This window comes from Mustelus asterias, chromosome 7 (assembly GCF_964213995.1).
Source record: "Mustelus asterias chromosome 7, sMusAst1.hap1.1, whole genome shotgun sequence".
Lineage (NCBI taxonomy): Eukaryota > Metazoa > Chordata > Chondrichthyes > Carcharhiniformes > Triakidae > Mustelus > Mustelus asterias.
The window spans coordinates 73,619,855-73,636,121 of record NC_135807.1 but is presented as its reverse complement, the minus strand read 5'-3'; the positions used below and the strand labels follow the sequence as shown (position 1 = coordinate 73,636,121).

Genomic DNA, 16,267 nt, shown 5'->3' with positions numbered 1-16,267 from the left:
CCTGCACATTTTTGGACTATGGGAGGAAACTGGAGCACCTGGAGGAAACCCACGCAGACAGGTGAATGTGCAAACTCCACACTTTTCTGCTCCACAGCTACCTGAACAAGCAGTGTAGTAACTTGAACTTAAAGGCAGCACATCTGATAACACAGCATATCATCAGCGTGGGACTGTCAGCCTCAATACAATACCAAAACCTGAATCAAAGAAAGAAATGCTGGATCAAGCAGAAAAGAATCAATCACTTGCAAGTAATTTGCCTTTAAATAAGTATAACAGTATCCTGCACTAACATTTACACCTGAAAAAAAACAACAAAATCAGATAAGCTGGTTATTTATTTTGGTAACCTGAACCTACTGTGTGTAAATCAGCAGTTGTATATAACAATATCACACTTCAAGATTCTCGTTGGATGCGAGTTGCTTTGAGATCTCCTGAAGAAGGAGTTACATTAGTGAATTTTACTTTTTCATCTTTCTTTCCCCTTTTTAACAAAAGAAGGCCAGCTAGCCACCTGGGATGTATAGAAAATGCCATAACGGGGCGGCACGGTGATACAGTGGTTAGCACTGCTGCCTCACACCCTGGGTTAAATTCCAGCCTCTGGTCACTGTCTGTGTGGAGTTTGCACGTTCTCCCCATGTCACGTGTGGGTTTCCTCTGGCTTCCTCCCACATGCCAAAGATGTGCGGGTTAGGTTGATTGGCCGTGCTAATTGCCCTTTGGTGTCAAGGGGATTAGCAGGGTAAATATATGGGGTTACGGGGATAGGGTCTGGGTGGGATTGTTGTTGGTGCATGCTCAATGGGCTGAATGGCCACCTTCTGCACTGGAGGGATTCTATGATTCTATGATTTAAGATTACTGTAGCGTGAGATTAAAAAAAAGCAGAAATGTCCGCTGCAGCATTGATTGGTAGATTTAGATCCTGATATTCAAAGGACTTGTGCTTATTGTAGATCTTGTGGATAAAGAGTCAATCAATCATCAGAATGCACTTGTATTTCTTTATTGCAGACTCTTTCCTTTCCTTTCTTCTTCTCTCTGGTGAGAGAGAGAACCTTGCCAGGTATGATTCTATCGATACTTGTGTTAACCCTGGAATATTTTTTTGCCCCTTCTATCAGGTGATGTACGGGTGAGGAGCCGAGCAGGATTTCAACCTGAAAGAAGAGATTCTCATCCTTACGTTGATTTTCGCCTTTTGCACCGTAAGTGTATTATTTGATGTACCTTGTGAGGTTGCTTAAAGAGCAACTCTCCTTTCATGTTTTGGAAGGAAATTTGTTCAGCCTGTAATCTAGAAATTTATCACATCCTTGTACTTTAAAGTATCAAGAAACTTGGAATGCTGAAACTCCAGAAGTGTGTGCTAGAGCATTGTACCAGTTCTGCCATTTTACAGAGGAATGTTTAATTTCATTAGCAAGACTGAATTTGTCAAAACTCTTATTATATCAGGATCATCCTGGAATGTAAGTTTAACCTTGGAGTTTTTGTTTCTCTCTCCAATCGTTTCCTTAAACACTTCTTGCCTTCTTTGCTCTCACCTCTAACAACCAATGGAAGGAGCTAATGCACTTCTTTGTCTGCCGTTGCCTTGGACTCATGTCTTTCACTACTTACTCTCTCACCTCCATTCATGCTCAGATGTCTGAGCACATCCTCCTACCTGAACCCTATTTCATACTCTCTTTTTTGGTTAATTCCACTAAATTTCCCCCCCCGGCTCTCCTGCTAGCTGATTTTGTAAATAGTTTCTTCTCCTCAGGTACTGCCTCTTATCTTTTCTAAGCCATTGCCATCTCCCTCAAGTTCTGTCGCACTCTTTCCAAAACAGTTACCATCACCTGCTTCCTCAAAAACTAACCCTCAACCTCTGCAAACTACTGCCCTTTCTTCCGTGTCCCTTTCCCCTCAAGTTCTTGAATCTGCCCTAAATTCTTACAATCTTTCCAAAAACACTCATGTTTGAATTGGTCTCATCTGATTTCTACCCCGGTCCCTGCAGCAAAATGGCTTTAATCAAAGTCACAATGTTATCATTCAAAGCAGTGACCGACTGTGTTTTCCTCGCCCATCCTGGCCTCTGTAACTTTTGACATGGTTGACCACATCATTTTCCTGCAACGTGTCCCTCCCATCTCCAGCTCAATGTCATTGGGAAGAGTGTCACAGCTGGATTGCGCCAAGAATCTATCCTTGGTTTCTCCTCAGGAAAGATTTCGAGGTGTTGGAAGGGAAACAGTGCATATTCTCCAGCATGATATCAGGGTTATGAATACAAGATTTATGTATTTGGTTTGTATTCCCTTGACTTCAGAAGGTTGAGCAGTGATCTAATTAAGGTGTTTAAAATGAAGAATTCAATTTGAGGCTCATTGCAGAGAACCTATTTCCTCTGCTGGAAGAATTCAGATCAAAGAAGCATAAGCTTAAAATTAGGCCTAGGATGTTGAGGTGTTAAATCAGGAAAAGCTTTGTCACACAAAACTTGGTGTAAATCTGGAATTTTCTTCCCTCAAAAAGATAGTAGCTGCTGTGACATTTGACAGTTTCAGGGTTGGATTTTGTTGTTATTAAATGAGATAAGAATCATAGAATTCCTGCAGTGCAGAAGGAGGACATCCGGCCCATCGACCCTTAACCGACTCTCCGACAGAGCATCTCACCCATGCCCACCCTCCTGTCCTATCCCCATAGCCCCACATATTTGCCCCACATATTTACCCCACTAATCCCCCTAACCTACACATCTTTGGACACCAAGGGGCAATTTAGCACGGCCAATCCACCTAACCTGAGACATGGAGCAAAGGCAGGTCATAAAGAGTTGAGGTACATGTCTGCCATGATCCAGTAGAATGACAGAACAGGATCAAAGGGCTGAATGGCCTGCCATGTCATCTGCCTGTTGACCCTTAGCAATATTATATGAAGTATTTAGGGTCGTTCTTTGTGCATTTTGATGAGCTCCTTCTCTACCTCACCACCTCTTGATCCGTTCGTTCACTGTTTTATTGTAACGCTTGTCTAACATCCAATTCAAGATGAAATGCAATTTCAACAACATAAACAGGGAAGACTGCAGCCTTCATCTTCAGGCCTACCACAAATACCGCACCCTTCATGTTGGTTCCATTCTCCACCCCAGCAATTGTCTCATGTTGAATCAGAGCTTTAAAAGCCTCAGCGTCCTATCTAATTGAATTGAGCTTCCGACACCTTAGGATCTATGTTACAAAGACCAGCTGTCAATTTATCCCAGTGCTCCCATATCAGTTCTGCGTATTGCCCATCCACTGCCGATACCGTCATCCAGGCTTTCTTCACCTCCAGATGTAACCATTCTAGTGCTCTCCTGTTTAACTTCCTATCTTCCACCCTCCCTAAAGTTCAGTTAATGAAAAACTCTTGTATCCTATCTGCATAAAGTCCAATTTATTGTAACCCTCTCGACTGTAAACACTGTTGTGTTTCTCCAACTCTGGTCTCTCTGCATCCGCGGCTCCCTTTGTCCCACTGTCTGTGCCTTCAGGATCTGGGCCTTGTGCTCTGGAATTCCACCCTCTCTAAAACCTCCTTTAAAATGTACCTCCTTAACCAAATGTTTGGTCACTCTCACCTTTTGTTTTCATTTTCGAATAATATATTTTTGTGATTTTGTGCCTTGGGGCCTTTCTACGTTATTATTGAATCCGAGCTAAGATTTGGAAGCCTGTTAACTTTCACCCAGAGCTAATTTGTGACACATTCAGCTAATACACCTGCTATTTCTGTTACCTTTTGCAATATATCATACCGAAGGTACAAGTGTGGAAAAGACCTTTGCAAAATGTACATCTAGATGTTCTTTGCCAGTTGCAAAGCTGAAATATTTTGACTGGCTGTCATTTTTATTTCAATTAAACTCAAATAGCCACAGCTTGAAGTAAAGTTTATAAAATAATTAAAATCAAACTAAATGTAAAGTTATGTACGGGTGGTTTTCTCCAGCCTCCCAGCTGTGTGTTTCTTGGCAGCAGGAGGCAGTATGCTGTTCACTGGTGGTGGATTTCTCTGGTCCCACCACTGTCAATGGGATTTCCCATTGAAGCCACTCCACGTGTCCGGGGAACCTGTGGGTGCGTTGCCGGCAGGGCCAGAGAGTCACACTGGCATGGACGGCCCGAAAATTATTTTGAATATCTTCATTGACATTTTTACTCAAAGGCCTTGGCTGTTTTTAAAAGCCTCAGGTTATTTTTCAAGTAACACTTGTTTGAAAAAGCATTAGCAACCACATCTAATTTCAAGCATGAAAATTCCTTAAAATAGTGAATGCACTATGTACCAGTCTGTAAGGAAAAAATGCTACTTAAGAGCTGTGCATGTTTCTTACTGAAGCCACATTATATATGCTGCTTTTCACAAGTGCACTGCAATGACGCAGTTCTTTGTTAGACTTCAAAAGTAATTTGTCTTTAAACTGAAAGGTGCTTTGATCTCTTACATTTTAATGCTATTTCTGGGTTTTTTCCAAGTCATTACAGTTAGCGATGTGTGAATAGTTTAACCAATGAAGTTGATTACACAGATTTACAACGTATCTAAGATGTCACTTAGCAGCCATTTAAGCAGCACTTTTACATCATTCACAGTATTGTCTTTAATAGCAGCACATCCACAAAATTTCAAGCAGCTTTATAGCATATAACTAAAAGACCATATTACGGTAAGAAACCGCATGTGAGCACAGAGATAATGATGTATTGTCATTTTCTGGCCTTCCGTAAACTGGTGTAGAACAAAAATCAGTATGAATTTTGCAATCTCCATTTTCTGAAGTTGTCGCTGATCTGTCCGGTCCAGAATCTCATGGGTATGTTGTAGTTACTTAGGGGCAAAAAAAGGTAACTTGTGGAAAGAAATCAAACTTCATGTAATTTGGTTGAGATAAGCGCTTCACAACATTGCATCTAATTAAGGCATAGTTTCTAATGAGTTGACTGCTTGGAATATCTGAGTTTTCTCTTGGGAATGTTAATTAATTGAAAAAGCAATACTTATCTGTTTTATGTACCATTTTTAGACAAGTAAAGTAAAATGTTGCACAGCCATTTCAAATTTATTAATATAGATATAATTTCCTTAATATTGGGATGTGCAGTTGTGGTCTAACGTACCATTATTGTAATTAATTTGGGCTCATTGTTCTTTATATACTGTACTACAATTAAATGGATAATGTCAGGAGAGTATCCAAGAACACCTGCTCTTCAACATGTTTACTTGTCCTTGTGTGACATGTACAATATCTATAATTTTACTTTTGTTACCTGCATCAACACTTTCATGCTTTTCCTGGGAACATGAAAGAGACTTTGCAATCAGTTATGCCTCCTGTTTTGACTGAAGATTTAGATGTAAAAATATTAGATTTATTTAATGTTGAATTTCTTATTTACTATGCAATAGATTTATTTTACAAATACCTGCAGGAGGCCCTGCTTGTCACAAATAGTTAATAGTGACTGGTTACTTTTGCTCTCGAGGATAATCCTAGAGTAGTTTTACAAAGAGCCCTTCCAAATCTGAATTGAGGGTGTTGCACTATGAACTGATAGTTCACGATGGCAGCTGTGATTGAACAGGGAAGGTATTAGATTATTAAGTGCTGAGTCGTAGGAAATTATTGGTCTTTTGGGGTGGTGAGTTGAGAATCGAGAGAAATTGGGCATATTCTCCTTGGTTCTGGGTTGGACCAGGACAGCTACCAAATCCATCTAATTTTTTGTGTCGGAGCTAATTACATATGTAGGTGAACTCCCAGTGGTGCATCTGCTCTTCGGGGAAAGGAATATTTGTGATACTGCAACAGGAGCTCACTGCAGTAGCTTAAATGGGCAATGCCCATTTTATGGGACCCCATAAATATTGCAGAAATTATTGATGAAAATCAAAGGTGTTCTGGCCAATATTTCAGTGTTGTTCAGTTTCCCTTGATTTGAGATTGGCATCTTCTCAAGCACGCAAGTTTCTGCCAATGGCCTTCATGTGACTGAACAGGCCAATTCTGAATCTGTAGCTTTTTGGCCACGTGGGGCATGATGTCCCACAAGGTCATGAGTTTGGAGGAATTACTTCCATTCCTTTCCTTCTCAGCTACCACTGCCTTATCAAAGATGCCATGACTCAAAATGTGATGTAGCTTGATGGTCAAGCATTTTCTTTGTCCTCCCTGGAACATTGGCCATTTGAGAGCTGAGAAACAGGACCTGGCAGGGGAGACAGTTTTCGGCCATCAGGGCACAATGCCCAGTCCATTGAAGTTGATTTTGCAGGATTTTTGCCTGAATGCTTGAGAAGCTGGTTTTAAGAAGGACACTAGCATTTGTTTGATGGTCCTTCCATTGAATCCATAGGATGTAGTGGAGGCATTGCTGATAGAATTTCTCTAGTGCTCTTATGTGTTGCTGACACTTTCCAGATCTCACTGCAGTACAGGAGTGTGGTGACAACTGGGATTTTTTATTGACCTGCAGCGGTCTTTGTTATCTGCTCTAATTTGTAGAAGACTGAGCTGCCACAGCTGATCCGGTGTTGGATCTCCTCATTGATGGTGACCTTTTTTTGAGAGGTTGCTACCAATGTATAGGAAGTGCTCAACATATTCCAGGATTCTCCTTCACCGTACATGGGAGGTGGAATGTTTGGCTGGCCAAATTTGGGATGATAAGAGTTTTGTTTTGATAACATTCAAGGACAGGACAGGTTTCTTGAATGCAGAATTGAAGAGCTTGAGAGTGGCTTGTACATCTGCTTGAATGGCACCCCATTCATCACCTTTAAATATTTACTCCCTCTACCATCAACACACACAGGCAGCATCTACAAAATGCACTGCAGCAACTCACCAAGGCTCCTTTCATAGCATCTTCCAATCTGCAATCTCTGCTGTCTAGAAGGACATGGGCAGCAGATACATAGGAATACCATCAAAGATATCTCAGTGCAGAAGAATCCCTATGGTCCATCGAGTCTGCATCAACATGAGAAACCTGCAAAAAAGCCTCTTTCCCTTCTCATCTTCCTATCTTGAAAATCTCTGTTGATCCATAGTTCTCCGGGGTTGTTACTCTTTCCTATCACCCTAAAGGAAACATGTCGGGCCTATACCCTGCCCATTTCCTTTTGGAATGTTTCCTGCTGCTCTTCTGTAGATATACCCCCCCCCCCCCCCCAGTAGCTGTTCCCAGTCTACCTTGGCCAGATCCTGCCTTGTTTTACTAAAATCCACTCTCTCCCAATCCACAGCTTTCTTTTTTGCAAATTGTCTATGTCTTTGTCGATAACAAACTTAAGTTTTACCATGTTGTGGTCACTATTGCTAAAATGTTCGCCCACCACCGCCTCAACCACCTGCCTGGCTTCATTCCCCAGAATTAGCTCTAGCACTGCATAGTCACCCTTTGTTGGACCTGCTATTTAGTAACTTAAGTTCTCTTGTACATATTTCAGGAAATCCACTCCAAGCAGTTAACCCTATGTCGATCCCAATTAATGTTGGAAAAGTTGAAATTACCTAATACAATTACCCTATTGTTTTTACACACCTTTGAGAATTGTGCATATATTTGCTTCTCAATTTTTCGCTGGCTATCTGGGGGTCTATCATAAACACATAGCAATGTGGCTGCCCCTTTTTTTATTCTTAAGCTCTACCCACAGCCTCATTCGATGCCCTCCCCAAGATATCATCTCTCACTGCAATAACTACTTAACTAATGATGCAATGCCTCCTCCTCTTTTACCCGTCCCCTGTCTTGCCTGAAGGTTCTATATCTCGGAATGTTGAGTTGCCGATCCTGCCCCTTCTTCAACCACGTCTCTGCGATGATTACTATATCACATTTTCACGTGTCAATCATCGCCCTTAACGCATCTGTTTTACCTGTAATATTCCTAGCATTAAATAGAGGTCATCCAGCCTTGCCTTATTCCCTTGAAACTTAATATAGCTGTGCTGCCTCTGACTTGGTTGTTTTACTGTATTATGTTGTGTCCCTATTCTGCTAACAGTCTGTGTCCCCTCTTTCTTGGGAAGCTGCCAAAAAAATTGGAAGTGTGCAATCCTGTGCATGATATGTGATGCAGAAACCTGGTGGATTTGAGACCTTCTCCAAATTGTAGTTCATTCTGCCCATGACCAGGGTGGCATCACCTTTCTGCCATTCCCAACTCCTGCATTTTCAAAGATTTTATCTCTCAGGTTTTTTTTTAAGTTTCACTGTAGCATCATGGTAACTATTTTATTTGGCTAATTCTGGAAAATAAGAGATACCAGTGGGCTGGTCTTTGAAAGTGATGAAAAACATATTACTTCTGCTCCTCTTCTCATTGTATGTCATCCATTTGTTTGAAATGGACCATCCATGCATCAAGCTTTGTCATCTCTCCTATGGTCCACGGATAATGAGAATGGGCTTCTGCCTTTAGAATTGTTTATTTTTATAAATAGATTTGCATTATTCACACTTTCTTGTGTTGACCAGTTCCAGTTGTCAGCAGTTGAAGATTGTTACTTTTTTGAATTGGACAAAACAGAATTTCAAATTCTAACAAAATAAAGGCTTGAAAAAGGTGAAAGCAGCACTTTGTTGGCTACCAACTGCTTACCCAACCTCAGCTGTTGACTGTTTTGAAAAATTGGCAGCATGCATTGCAGTTGTCAAAAACATAAGAAATATCTTGGTTTGGATTATGTTTGATGCTATCGGCCAAAAAGATGATCCAGAAGAATAAAGTTAAGCTTTCATACAGTCATTCTACTTTAAATTCCACCCGCTGGTCGGCGTTATACCTAGTACAAGGGAAGATGATTGTGGCTGTTGGAGGCCAATATCTCAGCCTGAAGACATTGCTGAGGAGTTCCTCAGGGTGGTGTCCTAGACTGAGCCATCTGCTTCATCAGTAACTTTCCCTTCAGAATTAGCTGGAATGTTTGCTGCTGATAGCATAGTGTTCAATACCGTTACTAAAGTAATCATAGAACATAGAACATTACAGCGCAGTACAGGCCCTTCGGCCCTCGATGTTGCGCCGACCAGTGGAACCAATCTAAAGCCCCTCTAATCTACACTATTCCAATATCATCCATATGTTTATCCAATAACCATTTGAATGCTCTTAATGTTGACGAGTCCACTACTGCTGCAGGCAGGGCATTCCACACCCTTACTACTCTCTGAGTAAAGAACCTACCTCTAACATCTGTCCTATATCTCTCACCCCTCAATTTAAAGCTATGTCCCCTCGTGCTAGTCATCACCATCCGAGGAAAAAGGCTCTCACTGTCCACCCTATCTAATCCTCTGATCATCTTGTATGCCTCTATTAAATCACCTCTTAACCTTCTTCTCTCTAATGAAAACAACCTCAAGACCCTCAGCCTTTCCTCATATGATTTTCCCACCATACCAGGCAACATCCTGGTAAATCTCCTCTGCACCCTTTCCAACACTTCCACATCTTTCCTATAATACGGCGACCAGAACTGTACGCAATACGCCAAATGCGGCTGCACCAGAGTTTTGTACAGTTGCAGCATAACCTCCTGGCTCCGAAACTCAATCCCTCTACCAATAAAAGCTAACACACCGTACGCCTTCTTAACAACCCTATCAACCTGGGTGCCAACTTTCAGGGATCTATGCACATGGACACCCAGATCCCTCTGTTCATCCACACTACCAAGTATCTTACCATTAGCCCAGTACTCTATATTCCTGTTACTCCTTCCAAAGTGAATCACCACCTCACTTTTCCGCATTAAACTCCATTTGCCACCTCTCAGCCCAGCTCTGCAGCTTATCTATGTCCCTCTGTAACCTGCCACTTCCCTCCACACTGTCTACAACTCCACCGACTTTAGTGTCATCCGCAAATTTACTAATCCATCCTTCCACGCCCTCATCCAGGTCATTAATAAAAATGACAAACAGCAGTGGCCCCAAAACAGATCCTTGCGGTACACCACTGAACTCCAGGATTAATATTTCCCATCAACCACCACCCTCTGTTTTCTTACAGCTAGCCAATTCCTGATCCAAACCACTAAATCACCCTCAATCCCATATGCTTGCCTTCATAGGACGGGGTATAGAGTATAAAAGCTGGAGTCTGATGATGCAGCTGTATAGAACGCTGGTTAGGCCACATTTGGAGTACTGCGTCCAGTTCTGGTCGCCGCACTACCAGAAGGACGTGGAGGCATTGGAGAGAGTGCAGAGAAGGTTTACCAGGATGTTGCCTGGTATGGAGGGTCTTGGCTATGAGGAGAGATTGGGTAGACTGGGGTTGTTCTCCTTGGAAAGACGGAGAATGAGGGGAGATCTAATAGAGGTATACAAGATTATGAAGGGTATAGATAGGGTGAACAGTGGGAAGCTTTTTCCCAGGTCGGAGGTGACGATCACGAGGGGTCACGGGCTCCAGCTGAGAGGGGCGAAGTATAACTCAGATATCAGAGGGACGTTTTTTACACAGAGGGTGGTGGGGGCCTGGAATGCGCTGCCAAGTAGGGTGGTGGAGGCAGGCACGCTGACATCGTTTAAGACTTACCTGGATACTCTCATGAGCAGCCTGGGAATGGAGGGATACAAACGATTGGTCTAGTTGGACCAAGGAGCGGCACAGGCTTGGAGGGCCGAAGGGCCTGTTTCCTGTGCTGTACTGTTCTTTGTGTCCGTATTTTCTGCAAAAGCTTACCATGGGGAACCTTATCAAACACTTTGCTGAAATCCATATACACCACATCAACCACTTTACCATCATCCACCTCTTTGGTCACCTTCTCAAAGAACTCAATAAGGTTTGTGAGGCACGACCTACCCATCACAGAACCGTGCTGACTATCCCTAATCAAATTATTCCTTTCTAGGTGATTATAAATCCTATCTCTTATAATCCTTTCCAAAACTTTGCCCACAACAGAAGTAAGGCTCACCGGTCTATAATTACCAGGGTTGGCCCTACTCCCCTTCTTGAACAAGGGGACAACATTTGCTATCCTCCAGTCTTCTGGCACTGTTCCTGTAGACAATGACGGCACAAAGATCAAAGGCTCTGCAATATCCTCTCTAGCCTCCCAGAGAAACCCAAGATAAATCCCATCTGGCCCAGGGGACTTATCTATTTTTACCCTTTCCAGAATTGCTAACACCTCCTCCGTATGAACATCAGTCCCATCCAGTCCAACAGCCTGCATCTCAGTACTCCCCTCGACAACACTGTCCCTCTCCAGTGAGAATACCAACGAAAAATATTCATTTAGTGCCTCTCTCTGGCGGCACGGTAGCACAGTGGTTAGCACTGCTGCTTCACAGCTCCAGGGTCCCGGGTTCGATTCCCGGCTCGGGTCACTGTCTGTGTGGAGTTTGCACATTCTCCTCGTGTCTGCGTGGGTTTCCTCCGGGTGCTCCGGTTTCCTCCCACAGGCCAAAGATGTGCGGGTTAGGTTGATTGGCCAGGTTAAAAATTGCCCCTTAGAGTCCTGGGATGCGTAGGTTAGAGGGATTAGCGGGTAAATATGTGGGGATAGGTAGGGCCTGGGTGGGATTGTGGTCGGTGCAGACTCGATGGGCCGAATGGCCTCCTTCTGCACTGTAGGGTTTCTATGATTTCTATGATTCTATCTCTTCAGACTCCCCGCACAACTTCCCACTACTGTCCTTGACTGGCCCTAATCTTACCCTAGTCATTCTTCTACTCCTGACATACCTATAGAAAGCTTTAGGGTTTTCCTTGATCCTACCTGCCAAAGACTTCTCATGTCCCCTCCTGGCTCTTCTTAACCCATTCTTTAGGTCCTTCCTGGCTAACTTGTAACTCTCAAGTGCCCTCACTGAGCCTTCACGTCTCATCTTAACATAACTCCTTCTTCCTCTTCACAAGAGATTCAACCTCCTTAGTAAACCACGGTTCCCTCACATGTCTGCTTCCTCCCTGCCTGACAGGTACATATTTATCAAGGGCGCATAGTAGCTGTTCCTTGAACAAGTTCCACATTATAATTGTGCCCATCCCCTGCAGTTTCCTTCCCCAACCTATGGCAGCTAAATCTCGCCTAATCGCATCATAATTTCCTTTCCCTCAGCTATAACTCTTGCTCTTTGGTATATACCTATCCTTTTCCATTGCTAAGGTAAACGTAATCGAATTGTGTCACTGTCACCAAAGTGCTCACCTACCTCCAAATCTAACACCTGGTCTGGTTCATTACCCAGTACCAAATCCAATGTGGCCTCGCCTCTTGTTGGTCTATCTACATACTGCGTCAGGAAGCCTTCCTGCACACGTTGGACAAAAACCGATCCCTCTAAAGTACTCGAACTATAACTTTTCCAGTCAATATTTGTAAAGTTAAAGTCCCCCAGTACAACTACCCTGTTACTTTCGCTCCTATCCAGAATCATCTTTGCAATCTTTTCCTCTACATCTCTGGAACTTTTCGGAGGTCTATAAAAAAACTCCCAACAGGGTGACCTCTCCTTTCCTGTTTCTAACCTCAGCCCAAACTACCTCAGTAGACGAGTCCACATCAAATGTCCTTTCTGCCACCATAATACTGTCCTTGACTAACAATGCCACACCTCCCCCTCTTTTACCACCTTCCCTGCACTTACTGAAACATCTAAACCCCAGAACCTGCAACAACCATTCCTGTCCCTGCTCTATCCATGTCTCCGAGATGGCCACAACATCGAAATCCCAGGTACCAACCCATGCTGCAAGCTCACCCACCTTGTTCCGGATGCTCCTGGCGTTGAAGTATACACACTTCAAACCGCCTTCCTGCCTGCCAGTACACTCCTGCGACTCTGAAACCTCATCCATGACCTCACTACTCTCAACCTCCTGTACACCGGAGCTACAATTCAGGTACCCACCCCCCTGCTGAATTAGTTTAAATCCTCCCGAAGAGCATTAGCAAATTTCCCCCCCAAGATATTGGTACCCCTCTCATTCAAGTGCAGACCATCCTGTTTGTAGAGGTCCCACCTACCCCAGAAAGAGCCCCAATTGTCCAGGTATCTGAATCCCTCCCTCCTGCACCATCCCTGTAACCACGTGTTCATCCATGATCTGTGCTATGCAGTAGGGCAAATTCCGGCTTAAGCTGATATGGCCAATAATATTCATGCCACATGATTGTCAGCCAATGACGGTCTCCAACAAGAGAGAATCTAACCATCACCCCATGACACCATTACGTTAACATCACTGAACATTCTGTAGGTTGACCAGAAACTGAACTGGACTAGCCATATAAATATTGTGGCTACAAGAGCAGGCCAGTGGCTAGAAATTCTGCAGTGAGTAACTCGTCACTTGACTTCCCAAAGCCTTTCTACCATCTACAAGATGCAAGTGACAAGTGTGATGAAATACTCTCCACTTGTCTGTATGGCTGCAGCTTCATCATCACCTGAAGATTGACAGCATTCAGGACAAAGCAGCCCGCTTGCTTGGAACTCCATTCGTCACCTAAATCATTTGTTCCCTCCATCTCTGGTGCACAGTGGCAGCAATGTGTACCATCTACAAGATGAGCTGCAATAATTCACTAAAGCTCTTTCAATAGCGTCTTTCAAACTCATGACCTCTACTGCCTGGAAGGACAAGGGTGATAGGTGCATGGGACCACTTGCACTGCAAGTTCCCTTCCAAAATGCATACTATCCTGACTGGGAATTACATCACTATCCTTCACTGTTGTTGGGTCAAAATCCTGGAACTCACTCTCTAATGGCACTGTGGATCCCTTGAATCCCACCATGGACAGTTGGGGTTCAAGGAGACAGCTCATCATCACCTTTTCCAGATAAATTAGGTATGGCCAGCAATTGTTGCCCAGACAGTGACACTTCCATCCTGCGAAATAATCAGAAATGAATTCTGGAACAATACTGTTCCTTCTTGTAAAATATTAAGAAAATAATCTTCAAATCGAATACTTTTTTTTGCAGTGCCACCAGAAACCGAAGAGTTGGCTTCAGCAAGGAAAATCAGAAGGTTGCTTAGTTTTCAAAGATATTTTCGATCAGCTCATTTATTTCATGGTATTTCTTCTCGGAATTCCCTGTGCATCCTGGATGATAACTACAGTGGGCAAGCCATGGTAAGTTTGAAGTGTTAATTGAACATGAGTAAACTTGGACTGAATTATTATGATTTTCATGCTCTTTTTATGGTAAGAGCTTGGACATTGCTGTTGTAATAAATGTTCATGATTACAAGTATTTCTAAAAGTACAGATTCCTTGTTCACATAATTTGAAAGCCAGAGTAGTTCTCAATATATTTTTAAGAGCTATATTTCTGATTCCAATTGTTACTGTAGCAAAGACCAGATGATTTTTTTTCTTTGGAGTTTGACATTTAGAATATAAATATCTCTGCTCCTTTGGCCACCGGGAAAATGACTGCACTCCTATGGTGGTGAATTATGAGGAATAGTTCTCTTGTCATCTGTCTCCCTTCTCTCCTCCAGGTAATGAGGGGCTGACTTTAGAATCTACTCTGCAGGGGTTGAGGCAATGTGATCAGCTGAGATTCTGCTTGGCTGTCACCATGATACCAGGATACTTTTATAGTTGGTCATTTTGAGATGCTCCAGGAAGATCTCCCTCCTGTATCATATCATATACTCAAAGCAGTTTTCACACTCCCCCTCTGGTCATGTTTATATTTATTATTGACGAACTTCTGAATGAGCACAAAATACTGCAGATGCTGGTAGTCTGAAATAAATCAGCGCACGTTGAAAACAGTGGATCAAACAACATCTATGAAGAGAAAAGCAAAATTAACCTTTTCAGGTGAATGACCTTTTGGACCTGCTATTCACACACGTAGCCAGGACACCACTGATCGATGAATGCGAGAAACATTTGGATTGGACAACTGATTGTAGCCATTTTGAGACACCTCTGGAACCTTGTTAAATTGGTCACTTTGTATGTGAGAGCTCCATAATGGACAGTGGGAATTCACACCTAAGATTCAGCTTTTGTGCGAGTCGTGCATGGATTTATCAGTAATCATTTATAATTCTTTATTCTGTCACAGTTATGACACACAGTTTTTTGGGGGGAGAATTCTGCCTATGGTTTCTGGAAATCTGCAGTTAAATAGTGGCTCTTTGATATCTCTTCCTAATCTCATTCCCCTTTGCCATCTGTTTTTCTATTATTTTTGGGGTGCTTTTTGTCTCTGCTACGGTGAAGACGGATACAATATTCTTGTTCATATTCTCTGCCATTTACTTACTTCCCAGTCTCATCCTCTGAGGGACCAGTACCCACTATCGCTATAGTTTTCCATGTAATGGTTTCACTCTGTTTTTATATTTCTTGCTGTTATTCTCTCGTGCTCCAATTTTTCCCCCTTTTTCTTTTTTAGTCATCTTTTGCTGGTTTCTAAAATTTCTCAAATTTTCTGGCCTGCCACTAATTTTTGCAGCATTGTATATCTTTTCTTCCAATTTGATCCCATCCTTAATTTTCTGAGGTAGCCATGGATATGTATTCCATGCACATTCTTTCATCCACTCCTCCCACCCCTACCAAATCTCCACCACTTGGTATCTCTGACCTGATGATCAGGTTCTCTATGGTACAGAAGCAAAGCATCGTGGTTGCTGGAAATCTCTTCCACGAACGCTGCCAGACCTGCTGAGTATTCCAATGATTTTTGTTTTTCTCTTGTGGTTTGTGGAGGATCTTCTGGATTTGAAGAACAGACTATTTTGTGATAATAGGCAATTAAAAATGTTCTTTAAAGAATAAATTTCAGCTTGCAAAGATGTATTGTTGAATTTTATTTTCTCTGTGCTTTCAGTGTATGCTAGAAAAGGATGGAAGTTGGAATTTTGACATCTTTCTTTTTGACAGACTAACGAACGGTAAGTTGGATCAAAAGATTGCACTATACCAGTTTTTAGCAACTTCATATATTTTTTCAAGTCTGACAACATTTATTAACTTTTAATTGGAAGGTTGACATGCAAGAGTCCAGCCTTTTCTCAGTGAAGTTCAGATGTTCTGAGCAAAATAGCTGAAGATTTCTTCACTGATTTTTTTTTTCTAAAAAGCAGATTGGATATAGAGAAGAAAAATATTCTGACTTTATTAATGTACATTTGTGATGCCTTTTTAATCAATCAGACTACTGAACCATGAACCCACTGTGATAGATCAGAGTTGAGAGACAGCTCTGTT

The 16,267-nt window shown here is 42.4% G+C and overlaps 1 protein-coding gene across 2 annotated transcripts in view; it reads left to right on the top strand.

The window, feature by feature from the left end:
• pde7a (phosphodiesterase 7A) overlaps positions 1-16,267 on the top strand; it is a 102,465-nt gene that overhangs the window by 59,594 nt on the left and 26,604 nt on the right. For both annotated transcript variants that reach the window (XM_078216259.1, XM_078216258.1), the window contains 3 exons: positions 1,134-1,217; positions 14,016-14,167; positions 15,888-15,951. In XM_078216259.1, coding sequence (XP_078072385.1) covers positions 1,134-1,217; positions 14,016-14,167; positions 15,888-15,951 — 300 coding nt within the window. The remainder of the gene's footprint in view (positions 1-1,133; positions 1,218-14,015; positions 14,168-15,887; positions 15,952-16,267) is intronic.